The following is a 17987-nucleotide window of genomic DNA, read 5'->3' as shown; positions in this document are numbered from 1 at the left end:
ATGACGTTCGAACATGAATCTTCTGATCTATACCTCTACTTATATTAAGACTTCATAGTTTAAGATGACAATAGCATCAGCAATAAGAAGAAATAAGAGTAATGTACAAGGTCTTTGGTCCACAGACTCGTCAAGATAATAAAAAAGGCCAAAAAATAGAATCCCAGCCGAAAAGTCTAGTAATTTGGTCTTTCAGTGGTTTCTAACACAAAACTGAAGTAATCATTTCTTTCCAGGGACTTTGCATCGACGTCTGAACATGACAGACCTTGAATACTGCCTACAGCTTACAATTTATTAAGTCCCGTTAAAGAGAGAATTAATTTAGTCCCACAAGCAGGCTCGGTAGTAATGTGATTACCCATGAGATTGCATTAATAACCAACGCAGGTTGCATGGAGAAAGCTATGGTCGCAGGGTTTTGGAAACAGGACCCCGGTTAATCTACAGGACTTTGAGAACCGTGGATGCAAGATAGAGAGTAGAATTTAACGAAATGAAAGCTTTTCAGGTCTTTCAGAGACCATGGATTTTCGTGCTGCGGGCTATATTTTGCGAATATGCAAAACAGCATCAAACAGCGGTGACAAAATAGTAGCTTTCTCAGGGCGTATAGCCCCAAAATGTTCTAGTAGAATGAAGAGCGAACCAAGCAAGGCCAATGAGGACCTTCTTCCTAAATCTAATTTTGCTGATAAGGGGGTGCTGATGGCAAAAAAGTGTAAGTAGGAGGTTCCAAGTCGTGGGGAGACGCACATGCCTTCATGAGTTCCTCCACTGTGCCGACAGTGATTGTGGCGGAAAGAAATTCAACTGGAATAGAATCGGAGGGCCAGCGATTCAAGTCGTCAACACCGACCTTTCCATCGTCCTTGACATAATTTTGTAGCAACTGCATCATGATGTTCGCCACAGATTTCATTTCCGGTGGCTGGGACTCCCATCTGCCCCGTAAGACACAGGTGTGTAGACGCCCTAGAATCTTTTGTCAGAGCCAAGACTTCGATATGGAATAAGCTCATGCATGCCAATCTTGATATTGCCATCGGTGTCCATTAAGATACCCGAACAGTCCAAAGTCGTATGTTGCAAGTTCTGAGATACTATGTAGCTAAGCCCATTCAAAACCTGCCCAATATATCAGTGATTGATACTGGCAGGTCTTAGATTAAGCTAACCTGCGTCATGATTGCATTTAACTGCTGCTCATCCGGAAAATGGCGGCAATCCACAATGTGTCTAAGTGTTAGAGGAACAAAATCGCTTAGAGCGAATAAGCTGTCACTCGTAGTAAAGAAATCCTTCGCAAAGGCCACATTAATGTGCTGCATGGAGGATAGTCTATGATATATCTCCTCATGTTTACCCTCAGTGAACCTCTGGAGGAGATAGACGTTGTTTGGCTTGGATTTCTTTACTACCACCACCATTTGATCCGCCAGAATGCACTCATAAACTTGTTTTAGTGTTTTCCATGGCGATTCGTTCCGAAGTTTCATGCTCAACTGGTTACCTGATTTAACGATATTTGGGAGGGCCAACTCATGGGGAGGATCAACTTTTTTTGCGGCCACTTGGGCGCCGTCTTTCCTGCTAGAGCCACGTTCATACTCGCGGGCGGCTTGGGTGGAGGTGGGTTGAATTGCTCGCGCGTGCTTTGTCAGCTCCTGATCGCCCTCTTTGTATTGGATGTCAAAGTGGGTGCTTCGATTGTCTTTTGTCATTTCGAAAAGCTTGCATGGTCAGTAGAGTATGATCAGTCTCAGATAGAGCAAATTCTAGCCTGTCTCCAAAACCCAGCTATATGCTGTTCGAACATTGGGAAGCAGCGAAGGCGAGAGTGTCGACGCGTGCAAGGCTCGCAGCGGACATTCCCGTCTGCGACCATGAAAACGAAACCCCTGCTTAGCCCACTTGCGACCATGAAAACGAACCCCTGCTTAACCCACCTGCGACCATGAAAACGAACCCCTGCTTAGCCCACTTGCGACCATGAAAATTATTTCTGCTAGCTCATCTGATCTGCGACTATGAAAACGAAAGTTTGTGGAAACCAATGACCCTCAAACTCCTTGACCCTGAAATCTCATGGGAATTTGCTGCTTGGGCTAGTCAATTATCTTGTGTCATCCCATGAGTCTCATCAAAACAAGCCGAGGAAACTTTCTTCGTCGTAAGTACCTCATGAACCGCAAGCCGTCTTATCTATGCAATTCCAACCCCTTCCAGGGAAAATCACACTGAAGTGCGACCACTCAACCTTTTTTGGGAAACTGAGCTGAGGTGCAAGTCTACTCGTGAGAAGAGTGGCCATGCAGCGTGCGTTGTTCACTGAAGATGAACTCAAAAAAGCTAGCGAGCGGCGACTAAAGTATCAAGGCGTCGCCCGAGTGAAAATATCGGATATCCATTTTACTGATTCGCAAAGGGATTATGTTGATCAGAAGAATATTGACAGATTATGCAATATATTCCGGAAGGCTCGTTGTCAACGATTTGAGCTCGCCAACTACGTACCTGCTATAGTGTCACGCCAGGCATTATCAGAGGCAATACAGAATGCTGGCATTTCTGCTCGCTCGCTTATCCAAAGCTCGGGGGTTGACATACCCACTTTGAGTTTTCCAGGGGGTCAACTGACCGGTTTGCATGGGCGTCATCGCTTGTATGCTGGCGCTAAGGTATTAGCCCCTAATGAGCGATGGTGGACCGTGGACATCTATCTCGACGGTAAATCCGAATTGCGCATCTGCTCCGCATAGGCTAATTTGAGACCCGATCATCAGACTTGAGTGAAGAGCTCAAAACATCTATCAGCGAAGAATACTCGAGTGAGAAGCAACTCACTGACGGGGAAATATATAGAAAAATCCGCCAATATGAAAGCGACGGGAACAGAATACTTCGACAAAAGTGGGTGATGCGCTTATCTTCTGATTGGAAACGCAAACGTTTAGAGCAACTAGGGAAAGAGAAAAATGAGCAACTCCGTGATGGTTTTGATAAGTTACTAGCCATTCCCGGTCTCTGGCTTCATGGAATGAGAATCAGCATGCTTCATCGTGTTATTGCCCTTGTTTCTACCGAGGTGAATTTTCATCCTAATCAACGTTAGCTGACACATCTGACGGCTGATTTGAATTTTGTTTAGGAGATTCTGACCTATCTCGATCATATTTATGATACGTATCACTTTTTTGTCGGCAATAATCAACGTGCACTTCGGTTGATTGAGACCGAATCTGTCCTAAAACTCCAGCTAAAAGCCCCGGGAAACTGTGACAAGGACGCGAAAGAGTTGATGGGGCTGATATTCAGCGGGCAAATTTTCTCTTCTTTTGGCGAGTCGGAACGCAAGGAAATTTGGGAAAGAATCAAACGCTTTGATGGGATAATTCCATCCCTAGAGACCTTCTGGGACGACTTTATCTTTTTTGAGCAATGCGCACAATGCATGAGATGGCTCTTTGGAGTCACAAGCACCTCCATATGGAATACAATGAAGGGTTGTTTCCTGGCAGATTCGGGGGAAAAGCTGTCCTCAATACAAATATCAGAGTCCTCATTCCACCAAGAACCCGGTAACGACTCTGATAGGCTGGACATGGGATATCGGCAGCTTTGGCTGTATACAATGCGTCACTATAATTCGATGCCCCTTCCAGCCAAATGTGAGGATGAACTTCTTGTTAAGCGAGAACGCGGGGAGCTTGACCAGAGTGTCATTTTTAATTTCGCGGAACTGGCTCAAAGCCTTGGCTTTCGGTCGAAAACTATCGATAACCTTCTTCAAAGATCGCCAGATCGTCTAATCGCGCGTCATGCTCTGTTGCAAGCTCGAAAACCAGAATATTTTAAATATGAGCCTACCCAGTTTGAATCCCTCATTGACCGAATCTCTGCTTGTTTTTCGCAAGCTGTTGAATATAATCGGCCGACCTCAGAGCTTTTGGCAGACAGCGAGGTACAACCCAGGAAAAGATGTGGGTTTCCGCAGGAAAAGGCCCATGCTCAGGATGCTCCACACCTATTTCTCGACCAAGTCCATGCCGAAGCTGCGTTTGCGCCTGTTACAACTTATTACGTTCGTCGTTGCTTCTACTATGCCTTTCTTGGAAAACGCTCGCTTCCAAAACAAGGAGCTGGAAGATCAGGCCCAAGCGTTCCGCCTAGGGAAAACTCACCTTTGTTCGTTGATGAAAATGAACCGTCCCAATTTGCACCCCATACACATACGATCGACAGTATGCCAGACATTGGATCAGGGCAAGCGCGCCCACTATATGAGAACTTCAAAACACGTCGCGCCCTTGAAGGTCACAATAGTCCTAACATCGAGGACAGGAAGCACGGTGAAAGGAATTATTTCTTAGAGCCAGATAGGCTCTGTGAAAAAAGTCCAGAGGATGATATCATGGCCTCTCAGAGCTCAGAAGCCTTTGAATCAGAGCCTGAAGAGGAGGCATTTGGGCAGGTTGGAGAACACGAACCCAATGCGTCTCCTACGAACCCTTTGCTTAACCGCCAAGAGCTAAGGTCCTCTCCGTCTGATACTAGTCACAAGAGTGATTACCTTGCTGGAGGATCAGATCAGCCTTCAACGCCCGATGAAAGTGACTCCTCTCATGAGAGCTCCTCCGCCCATAAGAGTGCCTCCCCTCGTGAGAGTCTCAAGTCTGGAAGCCCAACTCCGGCTCAAGTTTACTCTCCATCTGTTTATTCCACGAGGGGAAGAAGCAGCGTCAGAGAAAGTGAAGCACGGCAAAACTTTTCTGAAAATATAGCTAGGTCGATGCAAGAGCGAGAGAGAATCGATGAAGACTGGGAACGAGAGAGGCTCGAACAGGAATATGGTCTGCCCTATTCCGGGGATGTTCCGGAGGAGAACTTCAAGTCCTGCGAGGATCGCCATACAGAGGAACAGGAGATCTCTTCGTCTAATTTGGATATTGACGAGACAAGAATTGCTATTGAGGCCGAACATAACCCATCACGGCAAGACCATCGTGTGACCAGATTTGACCTCGGCGGCTCTGCGCCAGTACAGGCCGGGGAGGGAGATGTTTCTGCCCAGGCGCTTGTTCCTTCAGACAATGCTCAATCCTCTGAGACACGGGAGCAAATTGATTTTAAATTCTGGTCTTACCTTAATGACGACTGGTCTTTATCTGACCACTACCGGGTCGATCCCGCGGATCCCTTCATAGTAGAGCGTATCGCAACAAAATACATGAGGAAAGGGTTTTCCATCTATGATAAGTCTTTGAATAGTCTGAGTCCTCAGATGTGTTTTCGCGCGGGAATCGCGGACGCGACCAACGCCGTTTTTGTGATTTCGAGAGAAACAGAGGCAAAACTTGTGAAAGAGGACAGATTCAAAATGCATGGTATCAACAAAACTATCCAAGAACGTGAAGAGATTCGCCGAGTGGAAAAGCCAAAGCGTTCTAAACGGATTCGCCTTCGGAGCGAAAGTCTCTAATCCTCCTAGGCTCTTGATTCTTTTCTTGGGTCTAAATACAGCACGGGTAATGGCTCTCATGACATAGGTTTGCTTAAGAATGCAAGTTTCTTGTGAGAGATATACTAGGAGCGATGTAGCATTAAGAATCCATTCCCGTGAACTCACTCGTCCCCTGAAAGCCTTCCTGAGAAATAATGACAAAGAAGATCTGGTCAGGAAAGCCTTCTCCATAATCAAATCTCAGGAATTGATTCTCAAGAATAATCTGAGTCATCAGAGCGAATTCTCAAGAATCTTTTGTTCTTGGGAATTCATTTCCTGGCCAAATTCCTTCATCGGAAACATTTCCTCGGCTGGGCTCGTTCATGGAACATATCACATCTCAGGACTACTGTCATGGGCTTATTTCAGTCCTGATAAGCTGTTCATGTGTTTAAACAGTGCTTGAGATTCTTTCCAGTATCATCACAGTCGCCTTACAGGGGCACCGGGAAGAATTTCGTTGAAATTGAACAGCGGTTCGTAGCTACACTAGATTTATCTACCATGCCATGATCCGACTCTTTCCACATAGGAATTTGAGTATCCTGTGACTCTTGCGCGGAGAACGATAAATGGAGACCATCATACCAAACCTTGCTTGCTGAACCTTTGAATTATGGCGCCCTAGAACTTTCTGGTAGCCTTCAAAAGCCCGCTTGTAGATTTTTTGCGCCTTCCTGCTTTTACCAAGTGCTAGGTAGAGAGCGCCGAGGTTGTTCATCACGTCCAAGGTGGATATATCTTCAGGACCAACCATTTTCTCACGTCCAATCATAGCCCGCTTATACATATGCTTTGCTTTCTTCAATTGACCCTGGTCTTCGTAGAGACACCCGAGGTTGCTGATAGTGTCAAGGACCACCGTGTGGTTGGGACCAAAATTCTTCATTCCAGCCGCCAAAGCTTGTTGATATGTAGCCTCAGCTTGCTCCAGCGCACCTTGTCGGCGTTGAACAATTCCGAAATTGTTCATTGTGATCAGGGTAGAAACATGCTCAGAACCGTAAATCTCTACTTTTCTTGATAAGACGAGACGGTACAACATTTCCGCCTCGTCCAGACTTCCTTGGTCGGCGAAGAATTTCCCGATATTGTGCGCCGTCATAAGTGTAGAACGATGGTCGGAGCCCAAAGTCTCCAATTTGCCATCTAGCGCTGTCAGGTACATTTGCTTGGCTTTTTCGGGTTCGTTCGCTGCGGAGTATACAATCCCGAGACAGTCTAGAGTCTCAAGAGCAGAAACTGCATTTTGTCCGACAAATTTCCGATAGCCTTGCAAAGCATACTTATACAGAGACTCGGCCTCTGAAAGCTTTTCTTGATCAGCATAACTATTTCCAAGGTCGATAATGCTGTCTAGGGTGGATATGTGATCCGGACCCGACACCAGACTTGTTCGATGTTGATGGAGAATTTGGAAGACGTTGATTGCATCACCACTCTGAGTTGATGGTGAAGATTCGGAGGCCATGATGCAGCGATACAGGGACTTAGGATAAACGACTGTGAGGTAGATCAATTAATCAGTTTAGAATGGGGGTCAGGTCATAAAGGGAACAAAAGTCCCGACAGAACTACCTTGTGAAACTGACCTGTGGCTTACTGATCAGTAAACCTTGAACAGCAGATTAAAATTGAGCCAGAGACATTGTCCGCATTCCGGGCTAGATGGAAACCTATTCTAGTGCTGCGACAGGATTTCCGTTCGCTCTAAATGTTCCTGGGCTGGTTAGAAGAGCACCTATTCTGAATTGCGACCCCATTTTCAGTGCTGCAGACCCACATTCGAGTGGGGCTCCTTGTTTGCCGTACGTAATGAATCGCCCTGCGACACCTTTTTTGTTCCCCATACAATGTCAAGGTAAAGAGATCTCCCACATAAAAGGAAAGCTGTTGGGCCCAATATCACAAAATAATATTTCACCTCTCATCACGAACCTTATTCTCACCCATACTGTCTCCATCAACATGCATTTCGCAATCTCCGCGTTTATTGTTGGCACTTTTATACGCACTTCCCTTGGAGGAACCCTTCAGGTCATTGACGAAGACCGTGACTGCAAAATATACCCCAGCGACGTTCACGGTTGTACGGGATACTCTGCACCATTTGCAAAGCTTGACGGAGAAGATTGCTCGAGTACGCACAGCAATGCTAAAAGCATGATTACCAGATAAGCTGATAAAACCTTAGATTTCACTGTGGCCGTCAATGGCACTCGCCTGGACTTTTCTTATGTTGATGTCGCAGCGTGTGGCCAGGTGGACGGCAAGAATGCAGCCTGGATCAGGGTTAACGAGACTGGAGAAGTCTCTTTCTCTAAACAGGGCGGCGACAACGCTAAATGCAAGCTGGAAAGGGGGCTCAATACTGGGAGCTCATGCAGCGCGTCTGATTTTAAGTCCTTGACTAGTACAACCGCAAGTACCACCGGAGGCACCACCACAAGTACCATCGCAGACACCACAGGTACCACCGCAGGTACAAACACTAGTCCGTCTTCGAGCCTCGATAATGGGTCCGCTACGTCGACCTGTGCTTGCACCTAGCTGACCACGTCGAAAAGACACGGAAGGCGAGGACACCGAGGCCTTTGCTGTTCTTGAGAGGATACTATTTTTACATGCAAGCCATGCGCTCTTTAAATTTCTTGCTTTTTTGTTTAGGTAAAACTCTAGTTTGAGAGATGAGTCGAAATTGAACACTAGCTTGCACTCTATTAACCCTATGAATTAATACGTTATCTCATTTTCCCGACATAATAATACCAAGTTATTTCAGTCGCTTTTCCAGATCAAAAAAAACGTTAGTTTCCGGAGATCGGAATATTTTATCTTCATCGCTTGTTACTATGGGTCTTGGAAGAGAGGGGTTGGCACTCCAAAATATCTGTGTGGATACTGTATATCTTAAAAGGGATTATTTGAGGTCCACTTGTATGCTGTATAGGTCGGAAATCAAATTCCATGCAGCTATCTCCATAGAGCGACCTTACGGTGAAGTTGATAGGATCCATCACGAGCATACCCCCAATAATAAATCTCGATTTTATTGGCTTCATACCCATATTCTCTTCAAAGGGCCCTTTTGACTATTTGCAGGGATCAGCGTGTTTGTGTCCTGGAATCTGTTCGTGACGCCACCCACTCCAGGCGGGTGCTACTAGGGAAGCACTTGCAAAAATGCACTCGACAGATCTCTACAGTGCCTCATAATAACAGTACTAGTGCGTAGCATTGAACATGAAAAGAAACCGGCTACCCCGCAACATGAAGAGGCGGTACTTTGCATGGACAGGGATCTGTTTTCATAGTCGCAGTGGGGTTAGCAGGGATCCGTTTTCATAGTCGCAAAAGGTAGGGGTCGGTTTACATGGTCGCAGGTGGGAGCACGTTGACTCTTTTTTTGCGGTCGTCAAAATGCGTTTGTGTAATCGTAAAGACTCGCTTTGATGATTCAGGGATCCGTTTTCATGGTCGCAGGACAGAGAACCATCCTCGTGGTCGCAGGTCCGATTTCCCTGGTAATCTGAGTATTTATAGAGCTACACCACTCGCTCCAACAAAATCACCATATTCATTCCTCCAAACTATGATTTTATCACATCCGCAGTGAGTACTCTCAATCTTTGTTAAACGGCCTCTATTAATACCGCCCTAGTGACCTAGGCTCGCCCATAGTGTATTTCGAGGTGGGCCCAGACCAAAAAGAATATGCTATCCATGCCGGCGTTCTTCGAAGACACTTAACGGGGCTTTCCGCTTCCATTGGTAAAAAGGAAAAATTCGTCATTACAATCAAGAGTGGCGTAGAGGATATCTTTGGTCATGTTCTGGAACATATGTACATCGGAGATTATTCTATTCCCGCCCCGACACATAATTCGGCATCCGTCACTTGTGAAGCGGAACTCAATGCCGTATATCTGCAACTCAGAGACGAATACCTTCACAATCTCATAAGTACCGAAGAGTTTCTGGGAAAACTTGCAGGCGTGTTTTCTCAGAACCTCGGATCATCATTTTCCGAAGGACGAACCCTTTTTTGTGAATGTCCAGATGTACTACTAACCCATGCGCGATTGCATATTTTTGCAAAAAGTCAAAGCCTGGATATGCTTAGTCGTTTGAGTTTGTGGAAACTGGTTCATGCTCTTCTTGAACAGCTCGTCGCCCATCCCGGCCAAAATGAAAGCGTGGTCAAACTTTTACGCTTCGTCAGCGAACAGCTCACGGTTGATGAGGATCTGATCACTCTGTTGGTTGATGACGTTTCGTCTCGTTTTAAGTTCCTTGTGTCATGTTCCAGTTTTGCCGGTTTGATGCAGAAGCAACCTGGGTTGACCTACCGCATCCTATACAGCATCTGCGACTCTCTTTGAACCGTCTCCCGCAGATGGGGAATAATGGTTAGTTTTTACAGGGAGTGACCATTAACTATGACTGAGCTAATATTATTTGGCTCAGATTGGTGGCTAAGGTGGGATCATATCTACTATATACATGTTGAAGGACTTAGGCATCATTGGCATGTTTTGATTTTGATTTACAAAGTCAGATACGGAAATGATAAAGTACTCCGAAGACCTCTTCTAGCATCCTGACTAGAATCTCTCATTCAGGCCAGAAATGAAAATGAACTGAATAGCTAAAGTTTTGAATTCTTGCATTTTCGAAGTCAAAGATTGAGGTTACAGGGTTATTCGAAATTGGCTTCCATGTTTTACACAGAGAAACTATCTCCAACCCTAACGCCAAGGCGATGGTGGAACTACCTAGCCCCGATGTAGCTAGGTTGCAGATACCGGTGCACGTTAGTAGAAAACTGGAAGACGCGCGCGTTGCACGCCTCGGCCCTGAAACGAGAGCCAAAGGAGAGAGGAATTGAGAAGTAGCGTTCAAGTGTTCAGATCGATTGAATGAGCGGAAATGCAGAATGCAGCTGACTCCGAATGGGCCAATGATGAAGCCTTCTGGATGACTAAATGACTAACCAACAGTAAACTAAGTAATGAAAGATGGGAATGCTCGCTGGCAGTCTGCGTTGGCAGACGGGTCGATCGCAAGAGGACAAAACCACTACACTCGCAGAGTGCAGGAGAGTAGTAGACAAAGCGGTGCCCTACTGAGAAAACAGTATTCAGAGCCTTCGGGCCCTTAGCATAACCGCAGCGTGCATCTGAATAACGAAGATAACATTGGTGACCCGAAAGGTGGATGGTAAGCTAACTATCATCGAGGGCTTATATACTGCATGTAAGGCCTAAGGCCTACAACGTCACCTGACATCACCAGAGCGATTCCCCCACTACAGTAACTAGTTAACCAAGTAGCCGCAAAACAAAATGACATAAGCAAGTCTTCGAATACAGGAGAATTCAGTTATCCCCTGTGTCTATTTCTACTCCAAGTTTCTGCCTATCTAGTAGAAGCTCAAGCAAAATCAAAGCGAAGTTCTATGAGCTATGAGCCAGGAAACCCCCAATACAAAGATTGAGGCAACTGCCAAAGCAGCAATCACTTGTCCGGCATTAGACACAGCCGGATGCTCCTTTCCTTCGGTCTTTTTTTCAGCCAGCTCACCACTTTTGAGCGCCAGAGTCTCGGCAAATTTCTCAATCTTATCAAGTCAGCTATAATCAACAATTATTCATCGGTTATAGAAATACCAACCTCTTCACATGCAATACTAATTCTCGAGAAATTCGGATCCTCGGGGTCGTTCTTTCGTTGAATTCGACGAAAATAACGACAAAAGACCTTCACCACGCCCTCAAGATCCTGACTAGACTCAACCATCAACTGCAACGCATCTCCTTTGGTGATTTTAACGTTTCGCTCAAAAATCGCCGGATTGCGAAAACACAACTCCAGCGTAGCCAAAGCCATAGTTGATGGAATCGCGCAAAAATTGAACACGCTCTGTTCACGCAAGCCCGCAAGATATGACAAAGAGTCAAATGCATGTTTCATAGCATTCAAAACCATCTCAGAGCTGCAATTAAGCGCGTTCCTGAGATACTTGGGTTCGAACAGGTTTTCAAACTTGTTGACGTGATTGGACCAGATTTCTCTGGGCCAAAACCGGCGACCGTCATCGAAATCTTCACGAATGTCGCGGATGATGTTGTTCTTCTGCAAGAGTAGACCCATTGATCTATACAGAGAGTGATTGATCAGGGTATTCTCGCCCATCTCGGCCTCGACGAAGAGGTGAGTCAAACCCTCGCCAACGATTCCGGCTACATGCCAGCAATAGAGGTCATACTCCTCCACAGAACTCACACTCACATCCCCGAGAGCCGCCTTTCTCGCAAAATCAGCCATACCATTCCCCATTCTGTCGGTGACATCCTTGATAATTGCTTGGTAAGTTGGTTTCAATTTCCTGAACTCGGCAATGACATTGTCAAACCGCATCAGTAGTGCGCGATCCTTTTCTTCTGGGCGATTGCCGGTAAACGTCCAGCCATCTTTATCTAGATAATCTTTGAAGCTTCGAAGGAATGGCTCTTTAATATCGAAGGGGATTGATGTATCATCTTCGATCGTATCGAGTCCACGCAGTATCAGGTAAAACACGCATACAGGCAAGAGTAGCTCAGGGTGTAGCTCTTTAATAACGGGGCTGAAGCTGCGACCTGTCTGATCTAAGAATTCGAAGCAGATTTTGGCTGTTGCTGACTCTTGCGTTTCGTCTCGCTTGTGTATGGGAACATATTGTAGTTTCCTGCAGGATTGACAGACCCAGGATCAGCAAGCTTTGGCAGTCTTTCAAGAGGGAGTGCATTTGAGGTGTAGTTCTGTACCCACCATTGAACCAGCGCTCCTAATTGATTTGGATGAAGAGCAAAGTAGAGAGCATCCGAAGCAGCACCCATGATTACAGGTGGCAGGGTTAAGAAAAATGCGGCCAGACAGGGCCGTAATACGCATGCCCGAACTCCTACTATGGTATATAACAGCTACCTATGTAACCGGTAATAGGATTCGAATTTCTGCCGAACACCGATAGGCTTTCCTTGGGACCTTGGCACGGGAGCTATTCGTCTTTCCAAGGTCGGTTCGGCGATCGGGAAACGTTTCATCCGGTTCTCTCCCAACCCAATGCCAGAAAATGTAATTACGGTAACTTTGGTGATCTACCAGGGTCCAGAAATACATCAAGAAAAAGATAGTGGGGACTTTCTCAGACCAAAATTAGTTTAGCGCAATTTAAGTGGGGTACTAGGAAAGAAAGCGTGAGTGTCTAAGGGGTCATCTGTTTTCGAAATCTACTGTCTCCCTGGCCTGTTTTGGATCGTGCATGTGTATCGGCATAAGTGTTTCTCAGTCTAATAGTGGCAACCCATACAGGGACGGGGGCCAATATCAGGAAGTGGACGAACAAGTGATAGGCAGGGTACCTCGGTGGTTGAGTATATGATAACAAGCATACTCGGCGACTACAATCAATACAGGAACGCAGGGCGAACGTAGTGTACGGAGGGCAGGATCAGAAAAAGGGCTAATCGCCATGTGGAAAAGTAAAGCCGATGAGATAACATGACGGAAACATAAGTCCAAAAGAAGAGGGGTAAAGGGAAGAGACAATGTATTAAGAGAAAATTAGTGTGGTGATAAACAGTACAGCGTTGCAATATATCGAAGGAGACAAGCAGATGATGAATCAATGAAAGCAACGCAACTTGCATAAATATGCGCAAATAACCCTACAACCCTAATTCAATACGCTCTAGTCCAAAGAAAGCGAAAATAATGCAGGTACCGCGGGCTGCAAAGGCGAATGGGAGGCGTGCGTGGCAGAGCAGTTCATATATAGTTAAGCCACTTCTTTTTGCTACGCCTCACGCACTGGAAACTGGACTGGAAGACGCGCGCTGTGGCACTGGAAGACGCGCGCTGTGGCACGCTGTAAGCCCTGAAACGACGTGGAATTAGTGGAAATTGGTATATAGAGTGTGGCAGTAAAACTATGAAAAGCTTTTAGGCAAAGAGGCTTTACCGGACAGTTCAGGCCCAGGCCGCAAGTGTCTTCGCTTCTAGAGCACGCAATCTATCCATCTCCATGATAGCGCCGGAGCCGGGGAAAAGCCAGTATCATGATTGCGACGAATTGGTGAATCGCACGACGGAGGAGGGAAAGGACATGGACGTGAGGCCGACGGGGTGGGTGGAAGGAATGTAAGAGGTGGGGAGTTGGGCTGTACAGCAGCAGGCCGGTAACCTGATGGGGAAGGTTGAGATGGTGAGGAGAAAGAATTCCGGAAGTAGTCGAAGGGCATGCCTGGGTTGAATCGCAGAAAAGGACATATCGATATCAAATAAGAATGTGTTTATGTCTCCGTCATATCCATATGCATAGCAGGCAAGTACTTCAAGAATACAAAGTGGACAATAGAAGGTTTCAAACAGCCTGGAAGACTTTGATGGGTAAAAACAGTGAACCCCAAAACACAAGAGTATATGTAAAAAGAAGCGGTGTATCTAGACACGTCAGAGTCATCTAACCAACCAGATGAAGCTCTTGAAGAAGTGCGTAGCAAAACCATGCACATAATGAGCATGAGGATATAACGAATGAATAGGAAGCACAAGGCACGGATACCAGGGTTAGAGAGTCAGCTGTTAGGGTTATAGTAGAAAGAGCCAATGATTAAGGTTAAAACCCGCCAACACTAAACTGAACTGGACATTGCACGAACAGCAATCAGAAGAGAGCGTGGAATGAAAAGGTAGCAAATCAGAGAAAGGCAGTGGATCGAAGTAGCGAATGAGAGGCCGTAATTTGGCTAACAACAGCGAAAAAAATAAACTTTCCAGAAACAGGGGTATCCCCGCGGGCGGAGAATCCCTTACTCTCACTTCGTTCGTTTCAGGGCACTCTCACTTCGTTCGTTTCAGGGCAAAGGAAGGGATATGATATATGTGATGTTATTGAGATAGATTGAGATGACTTGGTGGACTAAGGAAGGCTAAAGCATGCATCAATTTGACGTCCTCTGCTCTTGACAACTATCTAGTCTCCTAAGCTAGTACCTAGGAACACACCCCTTCCTGCCCTCCTACTCCTAGCAGTTTTGTTCGCGAGCATACGGCTTCTAAAACTTATTTATGGTCATTTTAGCAAGTTTGCTAATCATGCTCTGGTGGATGCCAGACTCTTCGCACTCACGCGCTTGGCTTTCGTATAGCTGGCCCGTTTTCAAGTGCAATTGGTATAATATGCCAAATTTTATATATCGCGCCCACCAGTCCCGGTTTCCTTTTAGTGAGTGTAGAAGGTAACCTATTTCTGTCAACATACGGACAAGTGTCTCGCAAAATAACCTTCGACACCGCACAACGTTATTCTTGAGGCTGGCCACCGCGCGTCTCATAGACCTAGATGTACGTGGGCAGCCCAAGTCATAGGGTCACCCTCTCCTCCACCTGCAAATAGTTCCGAGCGTACACGAAGGACAGCGTCTCGATAGGAAGACGCTACTGACAACTCTTTTCCATCTGTCTGGTAGTTTGTAACGAACGATTCGTAGAAGTACTTAGTGACTTTCACGCAGACATCATCTCTAGTAGGCCACAGGGCGCCAATCACACTCGGAAAGCCCGCAACTTGAAAAGCGCTCGCGATATGGAAGCTCTCATCAGCGTACCGTGTGGGTGTAATTTCTGCGGTCGAACAGGCGGATAGGTACGCGATGCGGGCTGGGACCCCATGAGAAACTGTATCACATATATCTGCAATGGTGAGTTTATCAGGTATTGCGTCGCCAGATTCGCTGTTACTTTGGAGCAGGAGATGGCTTTTGGAGGGGTCGTCTGGGTTTGACAGACCGTGACAAGCAAAGTGAACGATCTCAGACTTGGCGAGATTTCCAAGAACGTGTGCCGCCGTCGGATGTTCTAGAAGGGTAGACTTAAAGATTCCCTTGCAAGCACTTGAGATGGCAAAGCATTCATCTCGCACTCCTTCTAGATCCACTTGCCCTGGGGTAGTTGGCATTGTGACGACCAGGATAGACTTGTCCTTAGGCTCTACCAAATGCGGCGGCTCTTGCAATAATGAACATGCATAAGCAAGAGCCCTGATTGAAGGTGTATAGGATGACATCGATTGCTGCAGGCAGTTCTCTTGTAAATTGTGTTTGTAGTCGCCAGCCGCATGAAATGGAAACCTTGCGGCCATCCCTGTTCCAAGCCACCAAATATGCGGCACGTTCCCATCGGCTGAGAGACCAGAACCCTTTCGCACTTCCTTCAAGACAAGCTTGACGCAGCTGTCCCACAGCCACTTCAGAAACAGTTTATTGTTGCCAGCTCTGGTTCCACTACCTGCATCGCGTAAGCCAAGAGGGGAGCCTCTTGTGGGGCCTTTAGATGCTCCAGAACCCTGTTCCGATGACCACTTGGCGAGACTTTTCTCCATCACAGGAAGCTGAATTGACCTAATACCTTCACTGCGAATGATAATCGCATCGGCCCGGACAAGGGTTGCATTAACAACGACGACAGTCCCGCCTGATGCACAACTCCTCAGTTCGTCTATGGAGGGCTCAAGCAAGAACGATTCGTAGCCTCTCATTTGACGAATTCGGTAAAGAAGTCTCTTGAGCTTCTCACCAGCCTCCACGCGATGCCCAGAAAAGGACAGTTGAGAGGACATGCTCAAGGATTCATTGTCGGCTGTGGAGAGCCGGAAGAGGAGCGCCTTATACTCCTTGGCCAGGTTGGGATGATCTTGCTCGAGGGTTTGCACGCTATCGTGTTTATCGAACATGTACCGGAGAATCAGTCCACGGCCGAATTCTAGCTTCTGGAGACCTTCCGAGGCACGACCTGTTTGAAGGTGCAATGAACATACTTCAGCTGCTAACCCGGCAACTTGTTGAACGGCATACTGTTGGTCGCTGAGATTCATGGATCGGTCACACAATTCTTGGACCAAATGGAGAACGCCGTCTCCTATTTGGATTGCCTCTGCGTAAAGACCTTTGCTCTCCAAAATACCGATGGCCATTTGGGAGGCCTTTACTCGGAGAATTGTATATATTGCCGTACTCCTGCATGCCTGCAAAAAGTATCCCAAAGCCTTGTCCAGGTCTCTGTGGTCAGATTGGCAATAGTAAAGATTTCCTAAATTAATGAACGCTACCGCCCGAGAAGGAGCATCCTGTGACCATGAGTTGCTCGCTTCTGAGAAGAGACATATAGCTTGGTCAAAGCTATGTGTATCACGATGAAGTTCGAACTGTCGGGTGTGAATTTTGGCTAGAATATTTGCGCATGTGAGCCTGTAAGGGTGACTTGCAGTTACGATTGTAGTCTCTCTTGCGGTCTCTCCGATTCCCAGAGCTTCACTCAGAGTGCCCTCTTCTTTGGTTTGGTCATAGAGAAGACACAGACTGTTGGCAAGACAGCCCAAGTACTTTGCCTTATCAGCAATATTTCGTTCCAAGGAAGAGGCAGACCTCGATCTCTTTATGCTTTCTTGCACATAATCCAATTTTCCGTATCTTTGAAACTTCGCAACCAAAGTCAAAGCTAATCCGTTGAGATATGTTGCTTTCTCAGAGTCTGGGCTGGTTTTCGACAGTCGGACAGCATCACGAAGCATTTTCTCTGCATCATCCAAGTACTGGGACTCCCCGGTGCAGTAGAATTTGTCAGTGAGCATACCCGCGAGGGCTTCTAGCCGCCTTGGCCTCTTTAGATCATGGTTTTCACTGAAAGCTAAACTTGACTGCTCCTGACTGATTCCACTGTCCAAGTACTGAGTATTACCTGTCCGCTCAAACTTAAGGCGAAGCAGAAGGGCAAGCGTATGCCGCCAGGTCACAACTTCTGAATGACTATGGTGACTTTCAAGGACTTTTTCTAGTTTTTCAACTGCGTAATCAATTTGGATGGCTTCATGTACTTCTAGCCTCTCCTGGCAAAGTCTAAGCAGGACTTCGGCAAGGTTCGCTTCACAGGAGACTTGATCATATCCACATCCACTCGCCAGCTCCACTGCCTTTCGAGCGGTCGCAAAGGCTGCCTGCGCATTATCAATTTGTTTGGTTTCGGTGAAAAGGTCGGTTTGGAGGATTGAAAGATTCTGCAGGCCTGCTAATCGTGAAGAGATATCGTTGAATCCAGCAACCTCCTCGGCATGCCGGATAGCAGCTGTAAGATCCGATATTTCGCCATATGCCTGATGTCGTTGACGGTATATCTTAGTCAGGAGTTCCACGCTATAGCGATATGCCTCCGAGTTGGGTATGGAACACTGCTTGGCTTCTATCGTGAGGTTGATTGCCTGATTGAACGTTTCCTTTTTCGGGGTACGCTGGGCTTGCGCGAAGAGGTCTGTCGCATGTTGGAGAGCAGCCTGCAAACGCAATTCCAGAGCGATGGATGACATTTTGGTGCTTGGTTTGTTTTGGCAGTCTCGGTTCAGCTTGTCTTGGTGTGAAGTAGTTTTAGGGCCAAGATGAGTTTT

General features: G+C 46.6%; 7 protein-coding genes across 7 annotated transcripts; 3 read left to right on the top strand and 4 right to left on the bottom strand.

Moving 5' to 3' along the window:
* Positions 1-545: 545 nt before the first annotated feature.
* On the bottom strand, positions 546-1724 carry N7533_010996 (uncharacterized protein; the record flags this gene model as incomplete). Its single annotated transcript, XM_057107646.1, has 4 exons — positions 546-691; positions 757-975; positions 1002-1128; positions 1179-1724. 4 exons carry the CDS (start codon positions 1722-1724, stop codon positions 546-548), a joined length of 1038 nt encoding a protein of 345 aa, XP_056955024.1.
* Positions 1725-2312: 588 nt separating this feature from the next.
* Positions 2313-5482, top strand: N7533_010995 (DUF3723 domain-containing protein; the record flags this gene model as incomplete). Its single annotated transcript, XM_057107645.1, has 3 exons — positions 2313-2730; positions 2787-3088; positions 3152-5482. The coding sequence occupies 3 exons, from the start codon at positions 2313-2315 to the stop codon at positions 5480-5482; spliced, it is 3051 nt and encodes a 1016-aa protein (XP_056955023.1).
* Positions 5483-6005: 523 nt separating this feature from the next.
* On the bottom strand, positions 6006-6977 carry N7533_010994 (uncharacterized protein; the record flags this gene model as incomplete). The annotated part of the gene is made up of 1 exon (XM_057107644.1): positions 6006-6977. The coding sequence occupies one exon, from the start codon at positions 6975-6977 to the stop codon at positions 6006-6008; it is 972 nt and encodes a 323-aa protein (XP_056955022.1).
* Positions 6978-7474: 497 nt separating this feature from the next.
* N7533_010993 (uncharacterized protein) lies at positions 7475-8056 on the top strand (the record flags this gene model as incomplete). The annotated part of the gene is made up of 2 exons (XM_057107643.1): positions 7475-7646; positions 7701-8056. The coding sequence occupies 2 exons, from the start codon at positions 7475-7477 to the stop codon at positions 8054-8056; spliced, it is 528 nt and encodes a 175-aa protein (XP_056955021.1).
* A 1565-nt stretch (positions 8057-9621) lies between these two features.
* N7533_010992 (uncharacterized protein) lies at positions 9622-9888 on the top strand (the record flags this gene model as incomplete). Its single annotated transcript, XM_057107642.1, has 1 exon — positions 9622-9888. The coding sequence occupies one exon, from the start codon at positions 9622-9624 to the stop codon at positions 9886-9888; it is 267 nt and encodes an 88-aa protein (XP_056955020.1).
* A 1264-nt stretch (positions 9889-11152) lies between these two features.
* On the bottom strand, positions 11153-12387 carry N7533_010991 (uncharacterized protein; the record flags this gene model as incomplete). Its single annotated transcript, XM_057107641.1, is given in 2 exon segments — positions 11153-12236; positions 12254-12387. 2 exon segments carry the CDS (start codon positions 12385-12387, stop codon positions 11153-11155), a joined length of 1218 nt encoding a protein of 405 aa, XP_056955019.1.
* A 2495-nt stretch (positions 12388-14882) lies between these two features.
* N7533_010990 (CHAT domain-containing protein) lies at positions 14883-17909 on the bottom strand (the record flags this gene model as incomplete). The annotated part of the gene is made up of 1 exon (XM_057107640.1): positions 14883-17909. The coding sequence occupies one exon, from the start codon at positions 17907-17909 to the stop codon at positions 14883-14885; it is 3027 nt and encodes a 1008-aa protein (XP_056955018.1).
* Positions 17910-17987: the final 78 nt, after the last annotated feature.

Source organism: Penicillium manginii (genome assembly GCF_028828005.1).
Source record: "Penicillium manginii strain IBT 31320 chromosome Unknown utg000008l:1.0-3226943.0:1.0-3228205.0, whole genome shotgun sequence".
Taxonomy (NCBI): Eukaryota; Fungi; Ascomycota; class Eurotiomycetes; order Eurotiales; family Aspergillaceae; genus Penicillium; species Penicillium manginii.
The sequence above is the reverse complement of the archived record's forward strand: the minus strand, read 5'-3'. Positions and strand labels throughout refer to the sequence as shown.